Genomic DNA, 27,238 nt, shown 5'->3' with positions numbered 1-27,238 from the left:
CATTGAAGGAAAAGGAAGAAGAGCCACAATCGAAATTTTGGCAAAACCAGTACCATGAAGTCTCCTTCAGATTACAACATTTTGGCATAGAATACTGACTTTGTTAAGGTCTAAACGCAAACAAAACGATGGTCGAACAAACAGAAAAACTTGGTGGTTCTAAAAGGAAATGAATTTACCAGAACACATCTGCTTTAAATTCCACATGAGTATTTAAATTCCACGTCTAGCGCCAGTGACCAACCCATATATGGTTAATATACAATTAGTATTTAAAAGCTTCCATATATTTTCTTTCGAGGCAGAAAACTTCCATATTATTCACAGCATTTATTCATGTAAAAACAGGAAGAAGCAGAACCATCCAAACCAAAGTTAAAAATTGCAACTTGAAAACCATGTTCTCTGCCTCATACTTCAGATGCCACCGGCCTGAAAGTTGAGACTCCTTTTGAAACTAGGCTATTCAGACCTCAAAAACCATGCTCTCTGCCTCCCGCTTCACAGATTCAAACAGAACAGATGACAGATAACGCTCTCCAAAGCTTGGGAAGATCACCTGTTCATAAAAATACTAGTAAGGACTTTTTATAACTGTAGTCGTGCATTTCAAGAACGACTTTAGACTATGATTGAGTAAAAAATATACAACAAAAAGCAAACCTAGTGAAATATTCTGATTACTGAACTTCAAAAACAAACGTGTCACATCCTATCAATCGATAATATGTATAAAGTAGTCAAAATGATAAAAAAAAAAGGGACCATATGTATCCTATACAGGCCAACAGTTAGAGAGTCGACAACAGGAATTAATTACCGTGTTACAGCAAAACATTCATTCTTGTGCAGCCATAAACACACAAACACGTCGAAATTGGTTCTAAGCAGGATTTATGGTTCAACACAAAATGAAATCGCTCACTAGCAATAACAAGATCAAACTTACAACAAGGAGTTTCCCTGCATTTTCTGGCCTCTTTGCTATCTTAATTGCAGCAGCAGCAGCAGCACCAGATGATATCCCTACCTACATTAAATGTTTGCAACCATATCAAAGAAGATCAAAAGAATAAAAGGCATCCCAGAACAAATATAATAATAATAAATACAACAACAACAATCTCAGGCTTTAAGATGGGCAGAGTAGTGAAAGATTTTGCAGAAAAAGAAAAAGGAGAAGGCATTGAGGAAACATATTTTTTACAGATGTGAACATACCAGCAAACCTTCTTTCAATGCAAGAAGCTTAGCAGTTTCAATAGCTTCTTCACTTGATATCTGCAAGATTAGCATGAGGTCTGAGGGGCAAAGGGAGAAAGGCAATAACGGCTTAAAAAGAAAAAGGAAAGAAAAAAAAATCTATTTACTTTCAGGAACTTCTACAGAAAACGGAAAAGATATACAATACATCATCATAAGCAAAGTCATATAACCGTCACAGTGATTAAAAACAATGAGATCAAGAAAAACTTTGAGGGTAGAAAGTCCCTTGTAATTGACAGGTTTTAGATTATCTAAAACTCGCTTGCAATAGTTTGGAACCCCAACACATGCAAGCAAAAGAGTGAACCATGCGGTTCCCACACGGTAAGATTTCAAGATACTAGCCTTGAGAAAAACTTCAAGAAACACTTTCATGCTTTGAATGTAACGAAGTAACTTGATGGAACACATAAAAGGATCTGAATTGGATAGCTTATACAGAGCGTTTAGAAATCATTATCAATCTAATAAGCAAATCCGAAGTTTGTCCAGACAAAAGTATTTCCTCAGAAATTGGTCAAGAGCATTATGATGTTGGAAACTACAAGTTCTCTTGGTTTACATGTTCACTTCTGTTTTTTCCTCTTTTTTACCCCTTTTTTAGGTCAGTGTTTCTTCATTGTATGCCATCTTTCACATTTTTCTTCAGAGGCAGGATTTCGCAATTAACTTAACAGATAACTCCATATGCTAATTATAAGATATCCCAATCAGGAGTTTTGAGGCTTACTTGAATAACTTCATCAAGTAGATTGACATCCAAAACTTCAGGGATGAAGCCAGCACCGATTCCTTGGATCTTATGTGGGCCTTGAGATGGACAAACATGCAGTTAATTATGTTAGGCAAAAGACTATAAGATATCGTTCGCTTTGAATAGGACAGATACGCAAAAAATAATGGTACAGTATACAAAGATATAGGAAATGCTATCAAACACAATAACATAGAGAAATGGCAGTGGCCATGACGAGTAGCACAGAATTATTCTAGACAGTTTTAGGCATCACATGGAAAAACACTAGAAAAAATCTGTTTCAATGTAAACGAAATCGTATGAGAGAAGGGCAGGGAATTGAGGTGAATATAGGTATCTTACACAGCATTCAAAACTTTTAGCAAGTTTATTACCCAAAATACAATTATCTAGTTAATAAAGACTTGCATGGATCAAATAATATTGATGCCAATATATCACTACGCCAGCTAAATTGGTTGATGAACTACATAAACATGTTAAGAGGCAAAGAAATTTGATGCCAGTTTACTATGTAACCAATTAAACGGTTGTTGAACTACATAAGCATGTTCCAAAATAAAAATTCAGTTTGTTTCTCTTGATAAATTTCTTTTTCTTTTTAATACCTCAACAACAGAAGGAATAATTTTGTGTTGAGGGACCCAACACAATAACAGAAAGAAAATTATCCAACAACTACATTGTTGAGGGATCCATTTTGTGTTCCACAATAGGTAAAATACATGGCGTGCATGTCCAGACAAGTTGAACAAAAAACTGAAACTCCTAGTGACGAAAGGAAAAAAAAAAAAGCTTGACTGGATCGGTATCAGTAAAAAAGATAGCAAATAGCTAACCCATGAATGAATCAGTGTTGTTCTGACATTCAAGCACCCGATGGGTTGACTATGATAGGACCCATTTTCACAGAGCAGTTCAACTACTACACGTTTAAATGTATTACCGGGGCCAACGGAGTTTTTGGACATGGTATCCACCCAGGCAGCCCAAGGTCCATGGTTTACCCGCATTAGCTTAGTCCTAAATACGGATTGATTTACTTAACCAAGGGCTTAAAATCCCATCCATTGAAATGCCTCTCGGAAAAAAATTTTAAGCAGGACCCAGACACTTAAAATAGTAAAAAATGAAGATGCAGAGGCAAAAACAAATGGATATTCCTTCCTGTCAGCAGTGATACAAGTAAAAGCATGAGAATGTAAAGTTGTTTAGGAAAGAAGAAATGTAGGTGAAATCGACACCACTTTTTATAAAATATTAAAAATGCAAGTAAACTTGTCAAAAAGAAATTTTTTAATGGTATGCCCTCCAAGTACCAAGAACAAATCATAAACCTTTCGTATATGATGCTAAGCCAATAAAGTTTAAACAAAAAAAGCAAGTGCAATAGCAACTAAGGAATAATGTATACAAGGAAGAACACGGGAATGAAGCATGCAAAACAGCATTGCTCACCAGGTTTCCCTCCAGACAATATAGCACTTTCAACTGGTTCAACCCCATAAAGCTAAACACAAAACAGAGGTGTAAGAACATTATTAAGACAGAAAGCATCAATACGCTCATATCATCTGTTCTCTAAGCAAGCTAACCTTAACATTGGGGTTTTGCTCTTGGAGATACTTCCCTGCACCTGTTATTGTACCTCCAGTTCCTATCCCAGACACAAATGCATCAACCTTCCCACTAGAGCCTTTCCAGATCTCTGGTCCAGTGGTCTCATAATGGATCTAAATACAAAAGAATGTGATTGTAAATCTCTCCAGCTAGTCAAGCATGCAGAGAACATTGATGCAAATGATACCTTTGGGTTTGCAGGGTTTTTAAATTGCTGAAGAATATAAGCATTGGGAGTCTTTGCGAGTATCTCTTCAGCCTTCTGAACAGCACCTTTCACGCCCCTGGCTGGATCTGTTAGAACCAGCTCAGCTCCAAAAGCTTTAAGAATGATTCTTCTTTCAAGAGACATTGAAGCAGGCATGGTAACTATGAGTTTGTAACCCTTGGCAGCTGCGATGAATGCCAACCCTATGCCAGTGTTGCCACTGGTAGGCTCAATCAAGACACTCTAGAGCATGAATAACAAGGAGATTTTGTCACTTCAAAAGTTCCCTCATTCACCTCATTGCCCACAGTTACAAAAACACCAATGGAGTATTGAGCAGCAATTAACTTACAACCATTCAATTATATTATTCTTGAATAACTATATTCTTCCATCCTACTATGAGGATATGTCTGTATATGAGACAGCGAGAGTTGACATTTGAGTAGAACTTTAAAGTTAAAGATTCCCGTGATGGAAAATCAAAATATGGGTGAACTTGGGACCTGAAGATTTAGCCCCAGTCCCCTAGTCATTAGAAAATGCTTATAAGAGCCAGTCCAATTATGGCCTTCTTCTCTAATTTAGCTATTTCTTCTCTATACTTGGTTGAGTTCTCACACCAGCTGCCAAGTCTCCAGTCTTTTAGAGTTTAAGGAATTCTGCTCATTTTCTTCTTCTAGCTAGATGGGTGCATCCTTTTGTATACTTTCTATGTATTTGGGCTGGGCCCCTTAGCACTTTCTAATAAAATCTTTACATTACTTATAATGAATTTTTAGCTATTTGCGAAAAATCAATAATGATTTATATAACCTTCACAAGTTGGTACCTATATGTGTTCACAGTGTGATGGGAATCTGATCCGCAAAGCATCACATCATACTCAAAACACAATTTGTGGCATTGAAACAAACATAGCAGTGACATTAACAGGAAAGCGCAAACGTGCATGACGTTTATAGGCCTTAAATCATGAGCTTGGAGTGCAATTAGTAAATGTGTAGGCCCAGAGTGATTTCAAGGTTCGAATCCCACTGGGTGCAAACAATCGTGAGCATCACATCATACTCGAGCAGAATTTGTGGCATTGAAACAAACATAGCAGTGGCATTAACAGGAGAGCGCAAACATGCATGACATTTATAGGCCTTAAATGATGAGCTTCGAGTGCAATTAGTAAAAGTGAAGGTCCAGAGTGATTTCAAGGAAACAATCTCTAGAGGCCATCGGATTGGGGGATTTTTCCCTTGAATTTCCCGATGTGCACTTGCAGGCAACCCCTTGTCTAGGGCCTGTGCACCCTTGGGATTAGTTGGGACACTATTCCCGGACACCCGGTGCCAAGAAAAAAAAAAAAAAAAAAAGAAAAAGAAAAAAAAGAGTGATTTCAAGTGAAGGAATCCGACAATGGATTTAAGCATCTCTGCATGAGGACAATTTGATTACTAACCACACCCGGAGTAATGAGACCCTTCTCCTCTGCATCAGCAATCATGCTATATCCGATTCTGCAATGCAACAGAATTGGCATATTATTATTATTTTTTGATAATTAATAAGAGATTTTATTACCGCACAGCCCAAGTACACATAGAGTATACAAAAGAAATATCTACTACACTCTAGTAAGCAGGAAAAAGACTAATATAGATTCAGTACATTATAGAATTGGCATATTATATCAATGTAAAAAAGCCAATCAGTACAAATAATTTTAAGACTGCATTCAGCTGCATGGATTGGTACATGAGAGTTCTCCAAGAGACCCTAACTAAAGCTATCAATGTCAAGTTCCTTGATTAAATGATGATCGGGACTTTGCCAGTAAATTCATAGAAATGCCACTCCAAAAAAGCAATTGGCGAGAAAGCAAGATATTGAACACACGAAACTAAGATTCTAATCAAATCCAATTTCGTGCAAGCAAATGCAGCCTAAGAACAGCGATCATAACCAAGAAAATTAGACAGCTTTTAAGTAATTAGTAATTCCACTAAAATATCAAAAGAAATATAGTTAATCACCTGTCCTTGACACTTGAGCAGGGTTCCATCATCTCTAGCTTAGCGGCAATTCGTGCTACACAACCATCTACAACATGGTTGAGAAATACCAGTGGCGTGTTACCAATCAACTGTGCATGTCCAAAATGAAAAGATTTGCAGAGTGAGCCAGTATCTTTAATATGATAACTGTATGGGTATCAAGATAGAGATGAACATGGCTTACTTCAGTAACATCTTTTGCTATCGCAGACTTCTCCTCCACCATTTTATCAGACCTCCACAGCACTGACTAAGGGATTAAGTGATCAGCAAAAACAAAAAATATCTATAATCAAAATTAACTGGTATGGCACATATAATAATAGAAAAAGAAAAAGTATGCAACATGACCTTTTCATCATTGACAAAAAGATTTGATGGGGATAGGAGTTTGTAGTTTTGAATCTCAGATTTTCATCGTTGAAAGTTTTAATGCAAGCAAATTTGCCGGTGGTGGGAGTATTATTCTTGTTAGAGAAAATCTATTTATAAGCCTTATTTTTTACACACCCAGCACACTGCTGATGTGAAAGCTTTCCACATCAACTATGCTAAAAAATTATTGACCTTTTGGTTTTTTTAAAGTTATAGTAGATCTCATTATAAGTAGTGTGCTAACATACTGGCTTATGTGTAGCAATACTCTTTTCGTTAAGTTGACTTGGCCTGGTTTGGTTACACAAACCAAACCATCTCATCTCATCTCATATAATCATTATAATTTTTTCAAACTCCCATACAAAATATAATAAATAATTCAAACTTTTTTAAATCTCAAAATAAAAATTATATTCTAGCAATATTTTATTCAACTTTCAACTCTTATCTCATCTCATTTGTGTAACCAAACGAGGCCAATGGAATTCCTTTTTTTTTTTTCATATTTTCGAGACAAAAGCAACAATAAAACATAACACCCAAAGATCTATTATGTTTTCAACTCTTCTAATTTCTCAGTAACCAAACAAAGTGCGAGACTTTCATATCACCAACCACCGAGATCTCCAAGTCCATGTCCACAAACAGGAACTAAAACCATGTAATAAGCAGATGCCAAAGAGAAAAATAAACAGGAAGGGTGAAGGGTCAAAATTTCTGAAACAGAAACAGTTTTTTCATTCCTGTTCCCTGAGAAGCCATCATATTCCCACACAACATCTGAAATGGACCCAGAGTACCACATACAACAAAGAGTTGATTCTTATAAAAAGACTAACAAATAAGGGCTTCAAAAGTGTTCAGATTTAACTCAATTAATTAGCAAAAAAAAATACTAAAATAAATCATTAGCCTGCTTTTAGGAGAAGTATAACTTCGAGAAAATTTTCATGAACCTGGGAAGTTATCACACAATGCAGAGCTTTCCGGAGAAATCTTTAAAACAAAGTAAGAAAATGATGTATATGAATGGAAGTGTACTCGGCTTGAAACTCTCACCAGAGAAAGCTTATTGGAGCAAGACCAAGACAGGCTCGGACCAGAGATAGACTTGAGAGAGAGAGAGAGAGAGAGCGATTATAGCGGAAATACAGAGAAACCCCGTTGTATTGTTCACGTAGGCCTTCTTTATTTATAATATAAAGAAGAATCTGCCACCGACCGGCCAAGCTATGATTTGAATTGTATTGAGTAATGATAATTAAGTTGTGAAATATGTAAATATAATGTAATCGTGTTGAAAAAAAAAGTAGAGTTTTTTGTTAAAACTTATTATTTTTTTACATGACTTTTATATTTATTTATTTTTTTAAAGTGATTATACGATATTTGTATATTTATAACTATAACTATCATTTCTCAATTGTATTTGATACTAATATGACAAAATCATAAATAATAATAATTTATAGTAACTCCTTTGTCATTGCTGAATATATTAAATTTGAACAATATAAATTGCAACATGGCAACTTATAAGTTGGGTTAGCATAAATGAATTCAATCTCTTTTATAAAAAGAGTAATGCTAGGAATAAATTTTAAATTCATAAGTCTTGCACAAAGTAGACTCCATTAAGAAAAGATGAAATTTTCACACTTTTTCATAATAAAATTCATTTATTCATTAAAAAATTTGTATAAAATTTTTAGACTTATATATATATATCATTATTCAAATAAATAAATAGCTGAGCAGGGGTGTTAAAGGTTCGCATCCCTGTGGCCGTGGCTTGAATTACCTACAATCAAGATAAGGATTGTAGGAGATCTGAATTTAAATAAAATTTACATTTTAAATATACTGTATTTAATTATTTTTTTTAAAAAATGGAACATTTCATTTTTCATCCACAAACCACTATATTTTCTTTCCCCATTACAAAGGATGAAAATCTCTAGTTTACATTTCATAATATCTATATTAATAAAATCTATGGTTTAAATATGTCACAATCATGTATTACCAAAGACTTAGATAGTTAAAATGAATGAAAAAATAACAACGTGATAAAATTTTGGTGACTAGATCATAAATAATTGGTCCAAATTATTAAAAAAAAGCTGTTTAGGGTTTAGATTCGAATTCTTGATAGTTTAGAGTACAAAATGGATAAGTAATAATTTATTATTTTTTTTATATTAGAGGTGAGGTTTTGAACCTAAATTTTTTATTTAAAAAATTAGATCATATGTCATCAGATCGTAAAGCTATTGACAGTAATAATTTATTGTTGAAATACGTGTCAATGCAATTAGTTACAAATGCAAAATATAGTTTTTAAAATTACATAGCGAATCATGCACAGAATGTTGATGGATTAAAGAATTATATCCTACTTTGTACTCAACATGATCAGGTGATTTATACTCTACTTTATTCATTCTGAGTTTCCTTTAACTAACTAAAATATGAATACAACTGACGTGGCAACTTTTTATTTTGTTATATAGAACATAAATTTCAGTAGTATATTGAAGTCAATCAAAAATCAATCATGCTAGAGAGGGTAGAAACGATGAAATCAAATAGCATATGACTAACCAGATTCGATACGATTTTGAAATTCGCTTAAATAATTAATTATTATTTGAATTATAAATATATTTTTCGAAGAAAAAAATATAAAGATAAGATATAATATAAGAGAGGATGGGGGCATTCACGTATAATTAATTACTTACTACTTTATTATAATATTACTTTAGCCTTATTGGGCCTATTGATAACAAGTGATATGATTGTTTGGTGCACTCAAAGCACTTGCTATGGTTGTATATAAGCGTTAAAAGGGAATGTTCAAGAAAAAAGGGTGGGCGTTTTTATCATTAAAGGGTTTTGTTATACACAGATTAGATGATAAGATGAAAGTTAAAAATTAAAAGTTGAAAAAAATATTATTAAAATATTATTTTTATTTTGAGAATTAAAAATTTTGAATTGTTTATAATATTTTATATGTGAGTTTAAAAAAATTATAATGATTAAATGGATAAGATGAAATTATTTGTGTAACCAAACGATGTCTTACTCCTTTAAATTTGAGGATGCCAATCTCCTACAATCTCTTTTCCAGTTTTTTCTAATTAAAGAGTATTTTTATAAAATAATAGAGTAATATTCGATATAGTTATGGATTGTAGAAATATCGCGCACTTTTTATAAAAGAGTGATGTTTATTATGAAAAATTATTATTATTTATATAAATATTATTTTTTTTAATTGAGTATGCGCGGTCTATAACGATAAATATTACTAGGCATAGTCGAGAGCCGTGCCAAAGAGAGGCTACCAATCTCCTACGGCTTTTCGGAGATGATTGGGTCATATTCCGTAGAGCTATCTAGCAAGTGGGCCTGCGGATAGTTGTTCTAGTTAACCAATCAATATGTATTTGTTTTTTTTAGAACACATCAATATATATTTGTTTTTTTGTTTGGAACACATCAATATGTATTTGTTAGACGGGCACATCCACTCTAAACTCTAAAAAGACATCATCCAATAAGCAAAGAGTTTTGTTACTCTTTATTTTTGCACACTATATACCATATCTTTTATTTTTTTATTTTTTTTAATTTTATTTTTCTTAAATTAATTAAGTTATTCTACTCATCATCTATAAATCACACAAGTGGGCCTGCGAATAGTTATATTCGGTAGAGCTATATAGCAAGTGGGTCTGCGGATAGTTATTCTGGTCAACCAATCAATATGTATTTGTTTTTTTTTGGAAATGTCTTTGTTTTTTTTGGAACACATCAATACGTATTTATTAGACGGTCACATCCACTCTAAACTTCAAAAAGACATCATCCAATATGCAAAGAGTTTTGTTTCTCTTTATTTTTGCACACTATATCATTGTTTTAAATTTCACCGGTACGGTCGAAATTTTTTTTACCAGCCGTCCGTTTGGTATAGGTATTATATCTGTTTCGTACCGACCAAAATACCGACCGTACCGACCTCAATTTCGGCCTGTACCAGCCTATATTTCGGCTTGTATTTTTTTTTTCATTTTTTCAAACTATAAACTTATTTTTTAACCCTTAATTCAGACTAGACTATTTAGAATTTATATATATATATGTATTTATATATAATTTATTATATATAGACTATTATTTTGGAATATAATTTTTATATATATAATTTATTTATATATCGACTATCCCGAAACGTTATCTCAAAACAGTACCGGTATCGAAATATTTTGTTTCAGTACCTTGACCAGTACGGCGTCCGGTACGGTATTCAAAATATTGCACTATATACCATATTTATTATTTTTTTTTATTTTTTTTAGTTTGATTATTCTTAAACTAATTGAGTTATTTTACTCATCATCCATACGTCATACAAGTGGGCCTGTGGATAGTTATATTTAGTAGAGCTATATAACAAGTGGGCCTGTGCATAGTTGTTCTGGTCAACCAATCAATATGTATTTGTTTTTATTGGAACACATCAATATGTATTTGTTTTTGTTTTTGGCACACATCAATATATACTTATTAGACGGTCAGATCCACTCTAAACTTCAAAAAGACATCATCCAATAAGTAAAGAGTTTTGTTACCCTTTATTTTTGCACACTATATACTATATTTATTATTTTTTTTAGTTTTATTCTTTTTAAATTAATTGAATTATTCTACTCATCATCTATGCATCACACAAATGGGTTTGCGGATAGTTATATTCAGTAGAGTTATATAGCAAGTGGGCCCGCAGATAGTTATATTCAGTAGAGCTATATAGCAAGTGGGCCCGCGGATAGTTGTTCGAGTCAACCAATCAATATGTATTTGTTTTTTTTGGAACACATCAATACGTACTTGTTAGACGGTCACATCACTCTAAACTTCAAAAAGACATCATCCAATACGCAAAGAGTTTTGTTGCTCTTTATTTTTATACACTATATACCATTTTTTTTTGTTTTATTCTTTTTAAAAGAATTGAGTTATTTTACTCATCATTTATACATCACATAAATAGATATGCAGATTTATATAGCAAGTGGGCCTGCGGATAGTTGCTTTGGTCAACCAATCAATAGGTATTTATTTTTTTTGGAACACATCAATATGTATTTGTTTTTTTTGGAACACATCAATATGTATTTATTAGACGGTCACATCCACTCTAAATTTCAAAAAGACATCATCCAATAAGCAAAGAGTTTTGTTACTCTTTATTTTTGATTATATACCATATTTTTTTAATTTTTTTTATTTTATTCTTTTTAAATTAATTGAGTTATTCTACTCATCATCCATATATTACATATTTAGTAAATAAAAAAAATAAAAAAATAAACTAAAAAATTATGTATAGTGTGTGGTATGAAGATAATGAGTATAATTTTTTATAAGTAATAAGCAAAATACTTGAAATTTCCGTATTCGTTGGAGGATTGGAAATGGAGTCTATATATGTCATATATTATTGAGAAAATGAACAATAGAATTTGTGACACCTCCTCTCCACTTTATTTGGTGGAGAGTCAAAACGTTAGGGTGTGTATCGTACAGATCATACTCATTGCATTGTGTGAAATTTTGTGTACTCGTATGTTTGATACATGCGTGTCATAACTAAAGACATCAGTATCAGATAAATTATTTTATAACAACAAACTCAGCATCATAAACTATCTATAAGTCACAACTTCACAATTTTTAAGACATAACAGACCATAAATTGTCTATCAATTTACTTAAACGTAGTCAATTACATAATCATAGCCCAAACGGGGACAACCAGGGTGGTAAATCATGTTAACGGGTCGTGTATATTATTATACGATATGGGTCAACCCAAACACGATCCGTGTTAAACTTAACGGATCAGATTTCCAAACTCTAACAAGATTCATTAAAATAACGGGTTGACACGACACAACCCATTTTGACTCGTTATGAATTAATTAAAAATATATCGACGTGACACGACCCGTGTCAACCCATTTCAACCCGTTTTGTAAAGGAATTGAATTGATCCAAATAATTCATTTAATTTGATTAACATAATTTCACATAAAAGTTATAATCACAATATCTTCCAAAAATATAAAACTAACTACATATATCCAAAATTACAATCCAAACAATAAAAACACCAATTACAATCCAGAGAAAGTGTGGGAGGCAATCGTGACTTGTAAGAATTGACTCAACTGAGAATTGAGAGAGAGTGATGAGAGAGAATTAGGAAATACGAAATAAGTTTAGGGTATTTTTGTTTTTAGGTTTAAAAGAATACAATTGTAATTTTGAGTAAAATATTTAACGGGTTAAATGGGTTGACCCGTAAGTGACCTGTTAATGAATCATATATTAACAACTCAATTTGTTTTGACCGAACCCGTTAACATCAAACTCAAACCTAGTAATTTTGTGTCGTGTTCATGTTGGATTAACAGATCATGTCACATATTACCACCCCTAAGGACATGCCCCCGTCATACTCATCTGGCTGTATTGGGTCTTCTTGCTTGTATATGTTCTCATCACCTATATTTGAAAATCTATAGTTTCGATGAGCACAATGAAATTTTGAGAAATCTCATTAAGCCATTACAATTTATACAATTGCATGTAGAGGTAGTGAATGTGCAAATATAAACATAAGATTTAGGGTCAGTAAAGAATATTCACACAAGTGAGAGACCGAGAATAAGAGATACAATACAGTAGGATCAAACAAATCCCAAGCAACTTATAGATAGGAATTCAAACTAACATCATTCCGAGCAGTGGGCATGAAACTTGAAAGCAAATGTCATGAACCTGAGTAGCAATTAACCTTAAACTGTGAGTATTTTGAACACGATAACATTTAACTTACTCGTATAGATTCTTCAAGCAACACAAATAATACCCATGAGTTTAAAAGTTGTAGCAACCCAAGTAACACACACACATGTATATAGAGATTCTTTGAAACGAAAACCATTCAGAGCATCCAATGCTCGAACATCAAATACAAGGTTCATCATTCGAGAGCTCCAATGTCTCCAATAATTATAAACTCGTGTGAATTCCAAGTCCTCTCATGATCAAACGACTCGAGGACCCTAAGACCTCCCATTTCCTTAATAACCAGCATAGAACCATTCATTTTTTAACGTGTGCATCACGATCTCCTCTATAATGGTCGTACACACATTTTGACTCTCTTTACTACACTATTGATAATGACCGTACGTATGATTTCGTTATAAATAATGCTTGGCCTCACAACCCGCACTTCACTAGAATGGATTTCGCTATAAATAGGTAGACAGTGGATTTAAGCGGCCTTTAGATTTTTAACATCAAGGAGCAATGACATTCCAAAAAGAGGTGTTCGCGCCTCTAGGGCCAAATAACCTATAAGGTATAGGATGTTAATTTCTTCCTCCGTAACGGGGTTAAATCTTGCAACGAAGGACTTGGTAGGTAGATACGCATATGTAATCTTTTATACGAGAATTCTTATCCATGTTAAGTTGTCGGAGATATTTAAGGGATGATATGAGATGAGAAATTTATAAATAATAGTAAAATAATCTGAGTTAAGGTGTTTTATTCAATTTTGGAAAAAATTAGAGAAAAAGTTGAATTAAAATATTATTAGAATATAGTTTTTTAATATAATTTTTGTTTTGGAATTGAAAAAAATTGAATTATTTTTTGTGTTTTGTTTAAAAATTTTAAAAAATTGTAATAATTAAGTAATGATTAGATAAAAAAAGTTAAAAATTTAAAAAATTGAAATTGAAAAATGCTTTGTATTTATAGTATTTAAATGTTAAATGAGATGAGATGAAAATATCTTACAATCCAAATAAGCCATCTCTCGTGAAAATGGCTTAACGACAACGATTTCAATTTTAAACTCTTTAGCACCAATTGGGGTTTGAACTTGGAACCAGTTGATTTGATCTAGCCCATTTGCATTCTTGATGGAGAGATAACGAGAGATGACCACCGTTATATGGAGTCCATTTAATTGGATTGAGATATGTGAATTGGATTACGAGAATATTATTAGTTATATAGTGATGTAAGTTGAATAAAATATTATTTTTAATATTATTATTATTTTAAAATTTAAAAAAATTAAATTATTTATTATATTTTATATAAAAATTTAAAAAAATTATAATAATAAAATAAAATTAATTGATTTAAACTTCGAATCCAAACAAAACCTAAATTTGGGCTCATTCCATCTACTTGGTAACAAGAAGTCCACCACAATCTCGTTTTCAGTAGACTTCATGGCTGATCGAGGATTGGATTGAAGTTATCCAAACAAAAAACATCGACACCTATGGACCCCACGCAGTTGCCCATACGAACGAGAGGCACGTGCCACCCTTCTGGATGCTAGTGAAGCAAAAGTCTATGCTCATGTTCGGAAATAATTTCCAACTCATGTCGTGTAATCCTATCTTATTTTTTATATATAAATATTATTTAAATATAAATATTTTCAAACTAATTATTATAATTTTTTCAAAATTTTAAATAAAAAATAATTTAAATTTTTTAAATCTTAAAAAAAAAAATATTATAAAAATATTATAAATTTATAATATTTTTTATTTAATTTTTTCTCAGTAAGTACTTAATTCAAATTATCTTATTACTATTCACAAATCATTTTATTATTATTTATAAAAATTTTATCTCTTCTCGTTTCCAAACATCCCCTTAGACAACCTAATTCTAGAAGTCATAACGCTATTTAAAACAAATTTTAACTTTGAATTGTATTATATCACCACTGATCAAGGATATTGTATGCATGCTTAAGAAGTCTGTTTAGATATTATATTTAGAATATTTTAGTATATTTGTAAATAATAATAAAATAATATGAGTTAAAAATATTTTTATTGTGAACTGAAAAAGAAAAAATTAAATAAAAATATTATAGAATTAATTTTTTTAAATATAGTTTTGAATATAATTCCTATTTTGAAATTTGAAAGTAGTATTTTTTTCGAACACAAACTCACACGCACAAGTCAAGCTTATCTTTGGGTTTTTCTCCTTGAGAAAGTTTCCTGCACCAGTCGCCGTTCCACCAGTCCCTATCCCTGCAACCAGGGCGTCAACTTTGCATCCTGAATTTCTTCCATATCTCTGGGCCCGTAGTTTCGTAATGGATCTAAATGAAGAATAACAAAAAGATTTTTTGTTAACTGTGTCAATCATGCCATATTCCAAGATATTTGATGCAAAGAATACCTTTGGGTTGGCAGCATTTTCAAACATGGAAAATACTCATTGAAGCTGGCATGGTAAGGAATAAGGATAAGTTTGTAACCCTTGATCGCTGCAATGAACGCCAACCCGATGCCATTGTTACCACTGGTAGACTCAATGAGGACAGTCTTTTCCCATCATGGAAATAGAACCAGAATCAATGAAAAATATGGTATTTCAGTGTTACATAATTTGATTACTTATTACTGATATCAATTTCGTAATCAAACACGATATACCTATCGATAACATAATGATGTGAGCATCACTGATTGTGAACAAAATCCCCGAGTTCTCTGAGTCTAGCATGAACTAATAATGAGGTTAATATCAGCATATATTGTGACTATGTCAGATGCCTAACAGAACTTGTGTAACTGTCAAAAACCAAACAGCCACCATCTAAGGGCAGTGTTGAGGGTAGGCAACACTGGAGTCTAATTCTTATAACAGTCAGAAAGGCAAAGTTGAAAGGTGCAGAATTTCTGTGACCAACAGTAAAATAAATCGGTAGTAATGGAACACTAACCTTCCCTTTTGTAATTAGACCCTTAGACCCATATCCTATGTGTGGCAGGAAAAAATACCCATAGTCCATAAAATTAAGACCCAGCCCACCAAGCCTTTACTAAGGACAAAAGGGGAACCATGAAGAGATAAGAAGGGACATGAGTGAGACATAAGGGCTGCACATATCAGGAGGACCAAGAAGAGATAAGAAGGGGACAAGAAAGATGTGAGAGGCTACGAAGTGTCAGAGGATCAAGGAGAGAAGACAAAGAGTTCACGTAAGGAAAATTTGTCGACTCAAAACAGGCTGGCATGTACAGTAGGAGGGGAGGCAAGTCTATAAAAGGGGATGCCCGGACTGCATTAAAGAGAACTTTTGAACTGATGAGAAAGAGACCATCGGGACAAATGAATCGATGGAAGTATACAGAGAGAAAGAGCTACAACCTTATCTATATAGTGAGATATGAGGATACATGAGTAATTGTAAACAGATATATATTATATTAAAGACTTCCTTCCCCAAACTCACGTGGACGTAAGCATATTGTCGAACCACGTAAATCTTGTATCGTCTCTTTTTACTTTCACAATATTTATTTTCTATTCGCTGCCATCAATGTATAAAACGCCACCGTACAGCCGCACCAGAATACTGCCGGGGGCTCCAAATAATTCACATCGCAGCACCGGAGGTGTGGATTTATCCAGGCCCGCGAAATACGACTTCAACACTATGCATCTTTAATCATACTATATGCAATCCTGCTCGTCAATAATCAATTCTATATATTAGAATAAATTCCAGAAAAATATGATCAATATTAACAGAATGAAAAAGATAAGTGAAAAGATTAAATGCCTGTCTTTAACACTAGAGCAGGGCTCCATCATCTCAAGCTTGACAGCAGTACGTGCTACACAGCCAACCACAATACGGTTGAGATATACCATTGGAGTATTGCCTATCAACTACACGAGCCGGAAAAAAAACATCGGCAAAATCCAAAGATGACCAAAAGCATCATGAAAAAGGAAAAGCAGTACTTATAATTAAAAAATTATACTTCAGTAACATCTTTCTTATCTCGCACTTCTCTTCCATATCTTTTTTGATATTTTTATTTATTTTAATTTTAATTTTAATTAGAATATTTATTCATTATTAAAAAAATACACATTAATTTTCAAATGTTCATATTATTTCAACGGATATAATTTTTTTCTTTTTACAATGGTCATATTTTTCTAGCGGTCATATCTTTCCAAAGAATATATATTTTTTAACCTTATTTTTTTCCAACGATTATATTTATGACGGTTATATTTCTGCAATGGATATATTTTGATAACAACTATATTTCTCCAATAGTAATATTTTTTCACTATAAAATATAATATTTTTTCAACAATTTCATTCATTTCAAGTCAAATTTCTCTTCTACGAAATCTGTTTTTTTCCTTTTCCCCCAATTGATTGTTCGTTTTTTCACAAAATAGTATTTATCGATTTAGATTCTGACAAAAAATTTGAGATAACAACCCGACTTGTTATGGAAGAAGAATGATCAAACTCATGTGATTCTTTTAAAAAATCACGTAGATTCATCAAGTGCAATCGATTGCAAGCCCACCAAAATCTTTTTCGATATTATTTTGATGATTCTCCAATCTATCCTCACAAATACTTTCGAATGAGCTTTGGAATGAATTGTTCTCTATTTCTTCATATCTAAGCTATTGTAGAAGCCCATGAACCTTATTTTGTCCAAAGATTAGATAGTTATGGAAAGTTTGGTTTTTGTCCCCTTCAAAAGATTACAACTGCTCTTAGAATGCTTGCATATGGTGTCACAGCTGATTTTATTGATAAATAGTTGAAGATTGGAGAGACTATCCTATTAAGAAGCCTAAAATCAAATTTTAGCATAATATCCAGATAAAAGAAATATTCCCAGAAAATATATATGTTGTTGTCCAATAAAGGACCAAAACAGTCACCAAATGTGGAGATCCCATAAGAACCAAAACAGTCATAATATATGTATAATTGAAATTCTTTTAAATATTATGAGAGCTTGAATTCACCTCAACTGACAATTAAAGATAATCGAGAAAGACGGATTCAGACTTCTCGCGGCCCCTGCCTATTTCCATTTCAAAGATCTTCAGAAACTTGATATTTTGTTATTAGTCTACAGGAAGAAGGCCAAGGGAAGACTACTCGCTAATGTTACTGATCACATGCTCCTGCATCACCATATCGCTCGCTACATAGACCAACAAACATTAGTTTTCCAACACTGAGTTCCAAGTCTTCTGCAACAGATTATTTTACATTCTGATAAAACCTTAAATTCCTGTGGCTACAACATCTCTAACTGCTATCTGATCTCATCATAACCAGGGACAGAAACAGAACTAAAGCCTTTATCCACAGTCTCAAGGTTGCTTTCCCCATCCAGTCTTAGATTGTCTGTTTTCATGGCCACGGTTTCCCATATGACTAAGTAGAGCTTTCACGTAGCATTTTATGCAGATTGCCCCACATTATTAAACTCAATTTATTATTTCGTCTCGGTTTGGTTCCTTCTAATAAAGAATGGTATTGTGGGTGGGCGAGATTTTAAAAAGGTAGCACTGAAAAATAGAGTGAAATGTATAAGAGAAGAAACATATGTTAGAGGGAAGTTGAAGTTGGGCAAGATGCCACTGAAAACTAAGGGGTGACCAAGAACATCCAAGGGTCTATACTTCATAATTTGTGCAATTACACCCAGAAAATCTCAGTAAAATGGTGTCTGGATAACTGCACTGCACTATACCCCTCCCAGAATAGAAATTATCCAAAAGGGGGTAAAAACCGTGGATAATTGAAGCCTTCACTTTGACGAGGCTATTACACTAAGCTTAAAAACATTCATTGAAGGAAAAGGAAGAAGAGCCACAATCGAAATTATGGCAAAACCAGTACCATGAAGTCTCCTTCAGATTACAACAGTTTGGCATAGAATACTGATTTTGTTAAGGTCTAAACGCAAACAAAACGATGGTCGAACAAACAGAAAAACTCGGTGGGTCTAACAGGAAATTAATTACCAGAACACATCTGCTTTAAATTCCATGAGTATTTAAATTCCTCGTCCAGCGCCAGTGACCAACCCATACATAGTTAATATACAATTAGTATTTAAAAGCTTCCATATATTTTCTTTCCAGGCAGATTACTTCCATATCATTCACAGCATTTATTCATGTAAACAGGAAGAAGCAGAACCATCCAAACCAAAGTTAAAAATTGCAACTTGAAAACCATGTTCTCTGCCTCATACTTCAGATGCCACCGGCCTGAAAGTTGAGACTCCTTTTGAAACTAGGCTATTCAGACCTCAAAAACCATGCTCTCTGCCTCCCGCTTCACAGATTCAAACAGAACTGATGACAGATAACGCTCTCCAAAGCTTGGGAAGATCACCTGTTCATAAAAATACTAGTAAGGACTTTTTATACTGTAGTCATGCATTTCAAGAACGACTTTAGACTATGATTGAGTAAAAAATATACAACAAAAAGCAAACCTAGTGAAATATTCTGATTACTGAACTTCAAAAACATATGTGTCACATCCTATCAATCGATAATGTGTATGAAGTTGTCAAAATGATAAAAAAAACTGGCCATATGTATCCTATACAGGCCAACAGTTAGAGAGTTGACAACAGGAATTAATTACCGTGTTACAGCAAAACATTCATTCTTGTGCAGCCATACACACACAAACAAGTTGAAATTGGTTCTAAGCAGGATTTATGGTTCAACACAAAATGAAATCGCTCCCTAGCCATAACAAGATCAAACTTACAACAATGAGTTTCCCAGCATTTTCTGGCCTCTTTGCTATCTTAATTGCAGCAGCAGCAGCAGCACCAGATGATATCCCTACCTACAATAAATGTTTGCACAGATGTCATAGAAGATCAAAAGAATAAAAGGCATCCCAGAACAAATATAATAAATAAATACAACAACAATCACACGCTTTAAGATGGGCAGAGTAGTGAAAGATTTTGCTGAAAAAGAAAATGGAGAAGGCATTGATAAAACAAATTTTTTACAGATGTGAACATACCAGCAAACCTTCTTTCAATGCAAGAAGCTTAGCAGTTTCAATAGCTTCTTCACTTGATATCTGCAAGATTAGCATGAGGTCTGAGGGGCAAAGGGAGAAAGGCAATAACGGCTTAAAAAGAAAAAGGAAAGAAAAAAAAATCTACAATACATCATCATAAGCAAAGTCATATAATCGTCACAGTGATTAAAAACAATGAGATCAAGAAAAACTTTGAGGGAAGAAAGTCCCTTGTAATTGACAGGTATCTAAAACTCGCTTGCAATAGTTTGGAACCCCCCCACATGCAAGCAAAAGAGTAAACCATGCGGTTCCCGCACGGTAAGATTCAAGATACTAGCCTTGAGAAAAACTTCAAGAAACACTTTCATGCTTTGAATGTAACGAACTAACTTGATGGAAAACGTAAAAGGATCTGAATTGGATAGCTTATACATAGCGTTTAGAATCATTATCAATCTAATAAGCAAATCCGAAGTTTGTCCAGACAAATGTATTTCCTCAGAAATTGGTCAAGAGCATTATGATGTTGGAAACTACAAGTTCTCTTGGTTTACAGGTCCACTTTCGTTTTTTCCTCTTTTTTACCCCTTTTTTAGGTCAGTGTTTCTTCATTGTATGCCATCTTTCACATTTTTCTTCAGAGGCAGGATTTTGCAATTAACTTAACAGATAACCTCCATATGCTAATTATAAGATATCCCAATTAGGAGTTTTGAGGCTTACTTGAATAACTTCATTGAGTAGATTGACATCCAAAACTCCAGGGATGAAGCCAGCACCGATTCCTTGGATCTTATGTGGGCCTTGAGATTGACAAGCATGCAGTTAATCATGTTAGGCAAAAGACTATAAGATATCGTTTGCTTCGAATAGGACAGATATGCAAAAAATAATGGTACAGTATACAAAGATATAGGAAATGCTATCAAACACAATAACATAGAGAAATGGCAGTGGCCATGACGAGTAGCACAGAATTATTCTAGACAGTTTTAGGCATCACATGGACAAACACTATAAAAAATCTGTTTCATTGTCAACGGAATCGTATGAGAGAAGGGCAGGGAATTGAGGTGAATATAGGTACCTTACACAGCATTCAAACCTTTTAGCAAGTTTATTACCCAAAATACAATTATCTAGTTAATAAAGACTTGCATGGATCAAATAGTATTGATGCCAATATATCACTACACCAGCTAAATTGGTTGATGAACTACATAAACATGTTAAGAGGCAAAGAAATTTGATGCCAGTTTACCATGTAACCAATTAAACGGTTATTGAACTACATAAGCACGTTCTAAAATAAAAATTCAGTTTGTTTCTCTTGATAAATTTCTTTTTCTTTTTAATGCCTCAATAACAGAAGGAATCATTTTGTGTTGAGGGACCCAACACAATAACAGAAAGAAAATTATCCAACAACTACGTTGTTGAGGGATCCATTTTGTGTTCCACAATAGGTAAAATACATGGCGGGCATGTCCAGATAAGTTGAACAAAAAACTGAAACTCCTAGTGACGAAAGGAAAAAAAAAAAAGCTTGACTGGATCGGTACCAGTAAAAAAGATAGCAAATAGCTAACCCATGAATAAATCAGTGTTGTTCTGACATTCACGCACCCGATGGGTTGACTATGATAGGACCCATTTTCACAGAGCAGTTCAACTACTACACGTTTATATGTACTACCAGGGCCAATGGAGTTTTTGGGCATGGTATCCACCCAGGCAGCCCAAGGTCCATGGTTTATCCGCATTAGCTTAGTCCTAAATACAGATTGATTTACTTAACCAAAGGCTTAAAATCCCGTCCATGGAAATGCCTCTCGGAAAAAAATTTTGAGCAGGAGCCAGACACTTAAAATAGTAAAAAATTAAGATTCAGAGGCAAAAACAAATGGATATTCCTTCCTGTCAGCAATGATACAAGTAAAAGCGTGAGAATGTAAAGTTGTTTAGGAAAGAGAAATGTAGGTGAAATCAACACCACTTTCTATAAAATATTAAAAATGCAAGTAAACTTGTCAAAAAGAAATTTTTTAATGGTACGCCCTCCAAGTACCAAGAATAAATCATAAACCTTTTGTCCATGACACCAAGCCAATAAAGTTTAAACAAAAAAAGGAAGTGCAATAGCAACTAAGGAATAATTTATACACGGAAGAACACGTGAATGAAGCATGCAAAACAGCATTGCTCACCAGGTTTCCCTCCAGACAATATGGCACTTTCAACTGGTTCAACCCCATAAAGCTAAACACAAAACAGAGGTGTAAGAACATTATTAAGACAGAAAGCATCAATACGCTCATATCATCTGTTCTCTAAGCAAGCTAACCTTAACATTGGGGTTTTGCTCTTGGAGATACTTCCCTGCACCTGTTACTGTACCTCCAGTTCCTATCCCAGACACAAATGCATCAACCTTCCCACCAGAGCCTTTCCAGATCTCTGGTCCAGTGGTCTCATAATGGATCTAAATACAAAAGAATGTGATTGTAAATCTCTCCAGCTAGTCAAGCATGCAGAAAACATTGATGCAAATGATACCTTTGGGTTTGCAGGGTTTTCAAATTGCTGAAGAATATAAGCATTGGGAGTCTTTTCGAGTATCTCTTCAGCCTTCTGAACAGCGCCTTTCATGCCCCTGGCTGGATCTGTTAGAACCAGCTCAGCTCCAAAAGCTTTAAGAATGATTCTTCTTTCAAGAGACATTGAAGCAGGCATGGTAATTATGAGTTTGTAACCCTTGGCAGCTGCCATGAATGCCAACCCTATGCCAGTGTTGCCACTGGTAGGCTCAATCAAGACACTCTAGAGCATGAATAACAAGGCGATTTTGTCACTTCAAAAGTTCCCTCATTCACCTCATTGCCCACAGTTACAAAAACACCAATGGAGTATTGAGCAGCAATTAACTTACAACCAATCAATTATGTTCTTCTTGAATAACTATATTCTTCCATCCTACTATGAGGATATGTCTGTATATGAGACAGGGAGAGTTGACATTTGAGTAGAACTTTAAAGTTAAAGATTCCCACGATGGAAAATCAAAATATGGGTGAACTTGGGACCTGAAGATTTAGCCCTAGGCATAAGAAAATGCTTATAAGAGCCAGTCCAATTATGGCCTTCCTTCTCTAATTTAGCTATTTCTTCTCTCTGCTTGGTTGAGTTCTCACACCAGCTGCCAAGTCTCCAGGCTTTTAGAGTTTAAGGAATTCTGCTCATTTTCTTCTTCTAGCTAGATGGGTGCATCCTTTTGTATACTTTCTATGTATTTGGGCTGGGCCCCTTAGCACTTTCTAATAAAATCTTTACATTACTTAAAAGGATTTTTTAGCTATTTGCGAAAAATCAATAATGATTTATATAACCTTCACAAGTTGGTACCTATATGTGTTCACAGTGTGATGGGAGTCTGATCTGCAAAGCATCACATCATACTCAAACACAATTTGTAGCATTGAAACAAACATAACAGTGGCATTAACAGGAAAGCACAAACACGCATGACGTTTATAGGCCTTAAATCATAAGCTTGGAGTGCAATTAGTCAAAGTGAAGGCCCAGAGTGATTTCAAGGTTTGAATCCCATTGGGTGCAAACAATCTCTATAGGCCATCGGATTAGAGGATTTTCCCCTTGAATTTCCCGATGTACACTTGCAGGCAACCCCTTGTCTAGGGCCTGTGCACCCTTGGGATTAGTCAGGACACTGTTCCCATACATACGGTGCCAATAAAAAAAAACAAAAAACAAAAAAGAGTGATTTCAAGTGAAGGTATCCGACAATGGATTTAAGCATCTCTGCATGAGGCCAATTTGATTACTAACCACACCCGGAGTAATGAGACCCTTCTCCTCTGCATCAGCAATCATGCTATATCCAATTCTGCAATGCGACAGAATTGGCATATTATTATTATTTTTTTGATAATTAATAAGAGATCTTATTACAGCACAACCCAAGTACACATGGAGTATACAAAAGAAATACCTACTACACTCTAGTAAGCAGGAAAAAGACTAATATAAATTCAGTACATTATAGAATTGGCATATTATATCAATGTAAAAAAGCCAATCAGTACAAATAATTTTAAGACTGCATTCAGCTGCATGGATTGGTACATGAGAGTTCTCCCAGAGACCCTAACTAAAGCTATCAATGTCAAGTTCCTTGATTAAACGATGATCGGGACTTTGCCAGTAAATTCATAGAAATGCCACTCCAAAAAAGCAATTGGCGAGAAAGCAAGATATTGAACACACGAAATTAAGATTCTAATCAAATCCAATTTCGTGCAAGCAAATGCAGCCTAAGAACAGCGATCATAACCAAGAAAATTAGACAGCTTTGAAGTAATTGGTAATTCCACTAAAATATCAAAAGAAATATAGTTAATCACCTGTCCTTGACACTTGAGCAGGGTTCCATCATCTCTAGCTTAGCGGCAATTCGTGCTACACAACCATCTACAACATGGTTGAGAAATACCAGCGGCGTGTTACCAATCAACTGTGCATGTCCAAAATGAAAAGATTCGGAGAGTGAGCCAGTATCTTTAATATGATAACCGTATGGGTATTAAGATAGAGATGAACATGGCTTACTTCAGTAACATCTTTTGCTATTGCAGACTTCTCCTCCACCATTTTATCAAACCTCCGCAGCACTGACAAAGGCATTAAGTGATCAGCAAAAACAAAAAATATATATAATCAAAATTAACTGGTACGGCACATATAATAATAGAAAAAGAAAAAGTATGCAACATGACCTTTTCATCATTGACAAAAAGATTTGATGGGGGTAGGAGTTTGTAGTTTTGAATCTCAGATTTTCATCGTTGAAAGTTTTAATGCAAGCAAATTTGCCGGGGGTGGGAGTATTATTCTTGTTAGAGAAAATCTATGTATAAGCCTTATTTTTTACACACACAGCACACTGCTGATGTGAAAGCTTTCCACATCAACTATGCTAAAAAATTATTGGCCTTTTGGTTTTTTTTAAAGTTATAGTAGGTCTCATTATAAGTAGTGTGCTAACATACTGGCTTATGTGTAGCAATACTCTTCTTGTTAAGTTGACTTGGCCTGGTTTGGTTACCAAACCATCTCATCTCATCTCATATAATCATTATAACTTTTTCAAACTTTCATACAAAATATAATAAACAATTCAACTTTTTCAAATCCCAAAATAAAAATTATATTCTAACAATATTTTATTCAACTTTCAACTCTTATCTCATCTCATTTGTGTAACCAAATGAGGCCAATGGGATTCCCTTTTTTTCATATTTTCAACACAAAAGCAACAACAAAACATAACACCCAAAGATCTATTATGTTTTCAACTCTTCTAATTTCTCAGTAACCAAACAAAGTGCGAGACTTTCATATCACCAACCACCGAGATCACCAAGTCCATGTCCACAAACAGGAACTAAAACCATGTAATAAGCAGATGCCAAAGAGAAAAATAAACGGGAAGGGTGAAGGGTCAAAATTTCTGAAACAGAAACAGTTTTTTCATTCCTGTTCCCTGAGAAGCCATCGTATTCCCACACAACATCTGAAATTGACCCAGAGTACCACATACAACAAAGAGTTGGTTCTTATAAAAAGACTAACAAATAAGGGCTTCAAAAGTGTTCAGATTTAACTCAATTAATTAGCAAAAAAAAAAATACGAAACAAAATCATTAGCCTGCTTTTAGGAGAAGTATAACTTTGAGAAAATTTTCATGAACCTGGGAATTTATCAAACAATGCAGAGCTTTCCGGAGAAATCTTTAAAACAAAACAAGAAAATGATGCATATGAATGGAAGTGTACTCGGCTTGAAACTCTCACCAGGGAAAGCTTATCTGAGCAAGAACGAGACAGGCTCGGACCTGAGATAGGCTTGAGAGAGAGAGACAGAGCGATAATAGCGGAAATTCAAAGAAACCCCGTTGTTTTGATCACGTACGCCTTCTATATTTATAATATAAAAAATTATAAATTTCCCTACCATCTTATTTGGATCATACTAAGTAATATATAACACATTCATTATCATTAGATGATATAAAACATACAATAAATAATCATTTAATAATGATAAATATGTCACATCATACTATGTAGGATGAAAATGGGACTGTAGTATGGTGTATAGAATTTTCCTTTGAGTTACATTGTGTAATTCTACGTGTGATTGTGGAGTGTGTAAGTACTGTACAGTCGCTTTAAAAAATAATAGGATCTACTATTAAAAAATAATTATTTTTTCATATGAATCCTGTATTTATTTAATTTTTTCAAAGTGATTACACGACGTTTACATACTTATGATTGCAATTATCATTTTTTAATTGCATTTGATATTAATATGACAAAATCATAAATACTAATAATTTATAGTAACAGCTTTGTTATTGCTGAATATATTAAATTTGAACAATATAAACTGCAACATGGCAACTTATAAGTTGGGCTAGCATAAATGAATTTAATCTTTGTTGTAAAATGAGTAATGTTAGGGACAAATTTTAAATTCATAAGTTTTGCATAAATCTTTTGTAAAAAAAAAAAAAATAGATTTCACTAAAAAAAAAAGAATTTTTCATAATTTTTTTTATAATAAAATTCATTTTTTTCACAAAAAAATAATTGTATAAGATTTTTACATTTGATACTTATATATATCATAATTCAAATAAATAAATCGCTGAGCAGGGGTGTTAAAGGTCGCATCCTGCGGCCGTGGCTTGAATTACCTGCAATCAAGATATTACTGTTAAAATGCTATTGAAAATAATAATTTATTGTTAAAATGCGTGTCAATGCAATTAGTTCTAAATGCAAAATATGGTTTTTAAAATTATATAGCGAATCATGCACAGAACGTTGATGGATTAAAGAATTATATCCTACTTTGTACTCAACATGATCAGGTGTATTCATTCCGAGTTTCCTATAACTAAAGCATG

The 27,238-nt window shown here is 33.6% G+C and overlaps 2 protein-coding genes and 1 pseudogene across 5 annotated transcripts; all 3 read right to left on the bottom strand.

Moving 5' to 3' along the window:
- Positions 1 to 2: 2 nt before the first annotated feature.
- On the bottom strand, positions 3 to 7,456 carry LOC121261466 (cysteine synthase-like). Its single transcript, XM_041163868.1, has 11 exons — positions 7,337 to 7,456; positions 6,084 to 6,145; positions 5,879 to 5,988; positions 5,305 to 5,362; positions 3,831 to 4,094; positions 3,619 to 3,756; positions 3,482 to 3,533; positions 1,997 to 2,076; positions 1,222 to 1,281; positions 950 to 1,030; positions 3 to 559 (listed from the first exon to the last, which is right to left on the bottom strand). Exons 2-11 carry the CDS (start codon positions 6,123 to 6,125, stop codon positions 467 to 469), a joined length of 978 nt encoding a protein of 325 aa, XP_041019802.1. The 5' UTR covers positions 6,126 to 6,145; positions 7,337 to 7,456; the 3' UTR covers positions 3 to 466.
- On the bottom strand, positions 6,885 to 18,600 carry LOC121259553 (annotated as a pseudogene).
- A 697-nt stretch (positions 18,601 to 19,297) lies between these two features.
- On the bottom strand, positions 19,298 to 26,247 carry LOC121261465 (cysteine synthase). 4 transcript variants are annotated; one of them, XM_041163863.1, is made up of 11 exons: positions 26,118 to 26,247; positions 24,873 to 24,934; positions 24,668 to 24,777; positions 24,093 to 24,150; positions 22,803 to 23,066; positions 22,591 to 22,728; positions 22,454 to 22,505; positions 20,970 to 21,049; positions 20,244 to 20,303; positions 19,977 to 20,057; positions 19,298 to 19,589 (listed from the first exon to the last, which is right to left on the bottom strand). In XM_041163863.1, the coding sequence occupies exons 2-11, from the start codon at positions 24,912 to 24,914 to the stop codon at positions 19,497 to 19,499; spliced, it is 978 nt and encodes a 325-aa protein (XP_041019797.1). In that variant the 5' UTR covers positions 24,915 to 24,934; positions 26,118 to 26,247; the 3' UTR covers positions 19,298 to 19,496. The 4 variants fall into 4 exon arrangements, with proteins under 4 accessions (XP_041019797.1, XP_041019798.1, XP_041019801.1 ...); XM_041163864.1 differs by having other exon boundaries at positions 26,132 to 26,233; XM_041163867.1 differs by having other exon boundaries at positions 24,873 to 24,924; positions 26,118 to 26,205.
- Between the last annotated feature and the right edge of the window lie 991 nt (positions 26,248 to 27,238).

This window comes from Juglans microcarpa x Juglans regia, chromosome 4D (genome assembly GCF_004785595.1).
Source record: "Juglans microcarpa x Juglans regia isolate MS1-56 chromosome 4D, Jm3101_v1.0, whole genome shotgun sequence".
Classification (NCBI taxonomy): Eukaryota; Viridiplantae; Streptophyta; class Magnoliopsida; order Fagales; family Juglandaceae; genus Juglans; species Juglans microcarpa x Juglans regia.
Note: the sequence above shows the minus strand (reverse complement) of the source record. Positions and strands in the feature narration are given on the sequence as shown.

Excerpts from the sequence above, each read along its gene's own strand:
- LOC121261466 (XM_041163868.1), bottom strand. The coding sequence starts at position 6,125 with ATGGTGGAGGAGAAGTCTGCGATAGCAAAAGATGTTACTGAA. Across the intron at positions 5,989-6,083 it reads TAGCAAAAGATGTTACTGAA|TTGATTGGTAACACGCCACT; the intron begins GTAAGCCATGTT and ends GGACATGCACAG. Across the intron at positions 3,534-3,618 it reads AGCAAAACCCCAATGTTAAG|CTTTATGGGGTTGAACCAGT; the intron begins GTTAGCTTGCTT and ends TTTTGTGTTTAG.
- LOC121261465 (XM_041163863.1), bottom strand. The coding sequence starts at position 24,914 with ATGGTGGAGGAGAAGTCTGCAATAGCAAAAGATGTTACTGAA. Across the intron at positions 23,067-24,092 it reads GTCTCATTACTCCGGGTGTG|AGTGTCTTGATTGAGCCTAC; the intron begins GTTAGTAATCAA and ends TTCATGCTCTAG. Across the intron at positions 20,304-20,969 it reads TACTCAATGAAGTTATTCAA|ATATCAAGTGAAGAAGCTAT; the intron begins GTAAGCCTCAAA and ends CTAATCTTGCAG.